At 47.6% G+C, this 5,819-nt stretch overlaps 1 protein-coding gene across 1 annotated transcript; it reads left to right on the forward strand.

Annotated features, from left to right (window-relative positions):
• Positions 1-3,130: 3,130 nt before the first annotated feature.
• On the forward strand, positions 3,131-5,580 carry LOC140859471 (pentatricopeptide repeat-containing protein DOT4, chloroplastic-like). Its single transcript, XM_073261373.1, has one exon. It carries the CDS (start codon positions 3,432-3,434, stop codon positions 5,292-5,294), a length of 1,863 nt encoding a protein of 620 aa, XP_073117474.1. The 5' UTR covers positions 3,131-3,431; the 3' UTR covers positions 5,295-5,580.
• Positions 5,581-5,819: the final 239 nt, after the last annotated feature.

Below are 5,819 nucleotides of genomic sequence, written 5' to 3' on the forward strand. Positions count from 1 at the left end.
GACGGAAATCCACTCCTTTCGCTCGACGCTGCCGTCCAAACAAAGACATTGGCCAGCTCACCATCCGACTCAGGAGTGGAGGGGGGCAACTGTTGGGGTATACCGACTGACCCCACTCACGCCGACTCACCGTCGGGCCTACATAACCAGCGCCCGACTCTGCCGACCGACGGCTGTCGTTACCGACCGACCGAGGATACGTCGGTCGGACAGACCTTTTTCTCTCTCTTGATCGGCTGAACTATGGAGTCCGATGCCCGACTCTTGCAACGCGCCCGACTGACTGTCGGAGGGGCCCCGAGTTTCCACCCGACGCCCCTCAACTAGCCGCCGACCTATAGTCGGTCGGCTCCTTCAAATGCCGTACGACTGTCGGAAACTGTCAATCCTGACAACAGCATACGGCACTGCCGTCTAGGGGCATTATCCCATCTAAGGCATGGGTCAACCCTAGCGATTTGACAGCCCCATGGTGACTTGACAACCTCACGGTGACTCTGACAGTCCTCGGTGAGTTGACAATTCTTCGATTGTCTGCACCATTAATGACGGTGCCATATCGTGCTCCACTATATATATCGGAGAAGGCAACAGTGCTGGGAGGTCCTTTCGAAACCCTTGAATCCCTCCTCCTCTCTAGCTCTCGCTCTTATCCTCTCCCGTTGAGCTCCTTGATTCTTTTCTACTGTTGCCTAGTCTCCTCTCTGACTTGACCGTCGGAGGGTCTCCGTCGGAGTCACCTCCGGTCAGTGCGGATTTCTTTTACAGGCGCTCGTTCCCGACGACCAGGCGACGAGGGGATTGGCCGCAACAGTTTGCAATGGGTTCGACCCCTTCAAATAAGCAAAAAGATGACAAGCATGTTTACATACTGGTTGTTCTATAGTCGCAATAATTTAACTAAACATATACAATAATATAGAGAATAAAAAAATATTTTATGCTAAGATAAAAAAAAGGCATGTCTTCATGACGTATTCAAAATTTCATACAATAACATCAATATATAGTGATCCTAAGTAGCGAAGTTGAGATGATTTGTCAGTTTGATATCTTATTATTTGATGATCTTAAGGGTATTTGAAATAATTTAGCAAAAATTAGGCTGAATTTCCTGATGTATTCGTGAATTGGGCAGCCTATTTTTGCACGGCTCTTATCAACCCAAAACCTCTGGTCTGAATTCCATGGGAAGGAAACAAAGCTTCATGAACCTTCTTTTCTTCCCACAAACTAATAAGCCCACATGAGGAGATTTGAGCTGGAACTTTGGCATGTCCTTAAAAGATGCAGGCTAGGTGGGTCATCAGGCTTGAATCTTATAGGAATATCCAAACAGACCTTAAGTGCTTGTTGGGTACTCTAGCATGATCAGGTTAAATTTCTTGTTGGATTTATGGATTGGTCATCCATTTGAGCATCACTTATATTAACCCAACACCTCCAAATCCAAATCCCATGGAAAGAAAAATAAATGACGTCTATAGATATTTTTTTTCTTCCTACAGGTCAACAGACCCATCGGCTGAGATCTAGATTGAGATTTGGACATATATCAAAACAGAAATAAGATATACATCATAGCAGTCAAGGCTGATTACATGTAAATATAAGATTGTAACAATAGAGGGGGAGGGGGGGCTTTCGCCGAACATTAAACTATATGAAACTTTTATCCATATTTTTGCTAGATTTTATTCATCAATTTTAAATTTTTTTGTAGTTGCAACTTAATCTGTCATTGCTTCCTTTCTCGTGCAGGTAATATTTGAATAGAGAAAGTTTTTAAAGGTTCAAGGTGGTAGTTTCATAATTTCTTCATTCTTTGTGATGATGAAAACGGTTGGCATATTTGCACATTCATCCAATCAGCCTATTCGTTATTCTCTTTTTTATTTTTTTTTTTGAAATACTATTTATTATTCTCTTTTACTTGGAAAAGAGACCAGCACAATATTTGTTGTAGTGTAGAAAGAATGGCATCATTGGTCCCATATTGATTGGAGTCAAAGAAGAATGTGATTTATTAGAAAGAGACTATTCTTCTCACATGAGATATCTTTTAAAGAGCAAAACCGTGAGGCCCAAAACGACTCATATAGTCCTCAGACTCAAAACGGATAATACCTGAGGCCTAAAATAGCCCATATAACTTCTGAACTATGGGCTGTAGGCCAAAACGGATAATATCTTGTAGACCAAAATGAATAATACCTCATTTCATGAACCATGAGCCTTTGACTGCAATAGTGTCCAATCTCAACTTTATCTCTCATTTGATCTCTCTGAACATGACCATGGCTCCATAATCAACCACCAAAGCACTTGGCCATAATCATTGACTATTAGATCTGCCCATCCAGTCAAGAAAGAAAAAAAATTGATGATGGGCAAAAGTGGTGCAATAGGGTGAAGTTTGAAAAATCCCATAATTTTTTATCTTCTTCCATTGCCATTAATGGCAACTCGTTAGAGAGAGTTTACATCAACCATCTAGCCCATACTAACCATTGATAAACATTCTATTGAAAAGAGGTCACCGATGGTAGATTGTGGGAAATCTTTTTCTTTAAATTTAATCAAATCGCAGGATAATCCTTTCTCCCATTGTTTTTAAAGTCCCACCATAATCCTACAACTAGAATATCGACAATTATTTGATCCGGGTAATGAGTATAAACAGAAAATCCAAATTTATCAACCCCTTATATTTGGTTGGAAAGAGTTGGATTATCGAATGAGAATAGAAATGAATGACTGCTATTTCAACCATTTAGTTGGAGGGACTCATTTTCATTTTGATTCTAGAGAGATGAGAATATTTCAATCCACTAAAATTCAATCGGTATTTAAATTTCATTCTGATTCCTGTCCCAATTTTCATTATGAACCAAATATTTTGAAGAATATGACCATCTTGATTCTAGTTTCAATTCATTCCAATTCTGATACTAGTCACACACCACATGCGCCATTAGTTTCTAAAATCTCCCACATCCTCCGATGCCCATGCATCCTCTTCACCTGTGCTACGGACCAAGCCTCCAAACTGAGGTTCCACTTATCCTCTTCTTCCTCAACCACATTTTCCCCCTCCATCTCTCCTCCCAGCTTCCATTCCTCCCTCTTATCCTTCTCTCCTTTCTCCCTCCGCTGCTACTCCCCCTCATTTCCATCCGAACAAGAGAGATACTGAGTTGAAATTCAGCTAGAGCTATTTACAGGGTTTCCAACAGTCCCTTAGTTTCACATTTATTAGTGACTGGCGAGGCTTGCTTTGGGCTTGTCTACGCTTGTAGATTTGCTACAGGCCCGTTCCAGGCCCAGCTCAGTGATGCCCTAATTCCGTGCCGAAGCACGTATCCTGCCCGAGTCGCCCCCGACTGTGGCCGTCTCTCCCGTCCTGCATCCATGTTTCCGATCGATCCCAAATGAGATGGAGAACTGCCGCCGCCTTCTCCTCCCTCGAATCCCTGTTCCAAGCTCTCTCCGCCACCCGATCCCTTCCCCAGATAGCCCAGCTCCACCAGCAACTTCTCGTCCGCGGCCTCGCCCCCGCCCCCTTCCGCGCCACCAAGCTCCTCCAGCTCTACGCCGATGCCAGCGACCTCCCCTCCGCCCTCCGCCTCTTCGCCGCCCTCCCTCGCCCCTCCGTCTTCGCCTGGACCCCCATCCTTGCCCTCTTCTCCCGCTCTGGCGACCACCTCCGCTGCCTCGCCGGTTACGCCGCCATGCGCTATGCCGCCGTCGCTCCCGACGGCTACGTCTTCCCCTCCGTCCTCCGCTCCTCCGTCGCAGCCGCCCACCCGTCCGCGGTCCACGCCGACGCCGTCAAATTCAGGTCCGACGCCGTCCTCCCCGTCCGCAACGCCCTTGTCGACGCCTACTCCAAGGTCGGGGATACCGCCAGCGCTCGCTGTGTCTTCGATCTGACGGACGGCCGTGATCTGGTCTCCTGGAACTCGATGATCTGCGGTTACGTCAACGCTGGGTGCATCGGATTGGCGCGGGAGCTCCTGAGGTCCATGGAATCAGACGGCTGCGAACCCGATCTCGTGACGTGGAACATAGTAATGGATGGCTACAGTCGCGCTGGCCGCAGCGACGAGGCGCTTAAGATCTTTGATCAAATATCTGATCCGAATGTCGTCTCTTGGACCACGCTGATATCATGCTATTCTCGTTGCGGGAATCACGAGGCAGCACTGGCGATTTTCAGAAGGATGTTGAGTGCGGCAACTATTCCGCCGGACCAGGATACTCTGTCCTGTGTCATCTCCTGCTGCCGCAACGTGGCACGTTTAGCCAACGGCCGAGAGGTTCACGCCTACGGTCTGAAGACCATGGCCGCGGACGCGTTCTATAGCTCCGCCGGAGCAGCATTGGTTACGATGTACGCTAGCTGCAATAAGCTCTCGACGGCTGAACAAGCATTTCTGATGATGGACCCCGCCGATGTCGTGGCATGGAATGCGGTGATCCTCGGATTCGCCCATTCTGGGTTGGATCATACAGCGTTGGAGTACTTTAGAGACCTGCAGTCGCGAGGCAACCGAAGTGACGAGACCACGGTGGCCACCATTCTTCCGGTGTGCGATCTGAACCTAGGCAAGCAAATCCATGCCCACGTGGCACGGCACCATACCGGATCCTCCCCCCTCGTGTGGAATGCACTGATGAACATGTACGCAAGATCAGGGTGCATCAGGGATGCTTATCTGGTGTTCTCCCGCATGGTTTCACGGGATGTGGTTTCATGGAACACGATGATTGGGGCATATGGGTCACATGGGCTGGGGAAGGAAGCACTCGAGCTCATGGACTTGATGAAGGGGCTGGGGCCCAAGCCCAATGCCATAACGTTCACTAACGCTCTCATGGCCTGTAGCCATTGTGGCATGGTGGACGAGGGGCTCGAGCTCTTTGAGAACTTGAGTCAGAGCTGGGGTTTGGTGCCGACGATGGAGCAGTATGCTTGCGTGGTGGATTTGCTCGCTCGTGCTGGCAGGTTTGGGGAAGCGGCAGGGTTTATCAGGAGGATGGCGGTGAGGCCCAGCAAGAGTGTGTGGGGAGCGCTACTAGCGGCGTGCCGAACGCACCAGAATGTGGAGTTCGGACGGTTGGCCTTTGAGCAGTTGGTCCTGTTGGAGCCGGAAAACCCAGGGAATTATGTAACGATGTCAAATATATATGCCAGGGCAGGCCAGTGGGAGGATGCCAAGAAGGTGAGGAGAATGATGGAGAGAAGAGCGTTGGTGAAGCCGTCGGGTTATAGTTGGATTGAAGCCACATAGGGGAGTGCGTACAAATCCATTGTTTATGTTTCTTTGAAAGGAGAAAGATGTATGTGAGAACATCAAATAGGTGATAGTTACAAGGAAAGGAAAAACCCAAACACAATATTGGGTCGAGCTTTGGGCCTCGCCGGATAACATTTTGGTGGGGACTGGACTTAAAATCAGGACCCATTCAAGTCCAGGTTGGGTTTTAGTCAATGCAGGGCCCGGGTATTTGTATTGATTCTTGCATGATTTGTATGAATTATTCTAGTCTTGTATATCATGAGATATAATTGTCTTCTATGATCATATATGGATGATTGGATCTTGTTAAAGAGATTTTTTTTTTTCTGAAATCTGAAACACGAGTGGGGTTACGTGGACTCCTTTGGCCCAATCAGGTTTGGCCAGGCTGGCCCCATTGGACTTCAAGTCAGGCTTGGGTTTGATACGGTCCAGAGCTTGGAAAAGTTTCTCAGGAATGCGCCCAACTCAAAAGTCTGAAATTTTTTTCCGCCTCATGCCCAGGTTACATGGAAG

Source organism: Elaeis guineensis, chromosome 7 (assembly GCF_000442705.2).
Source record: "Elaeis guineensis isolate ETL-2024a chromosome 7, EG11, whole genome shotgun sequence".
NCBI classification, from domain to species: domain Eukaryota; kingdom Viridiplantae; phylum Streptophyta; class Magnoliopsida; order Arecales; family Arecaceae; genus Elaeis; species Elaeis guineensis.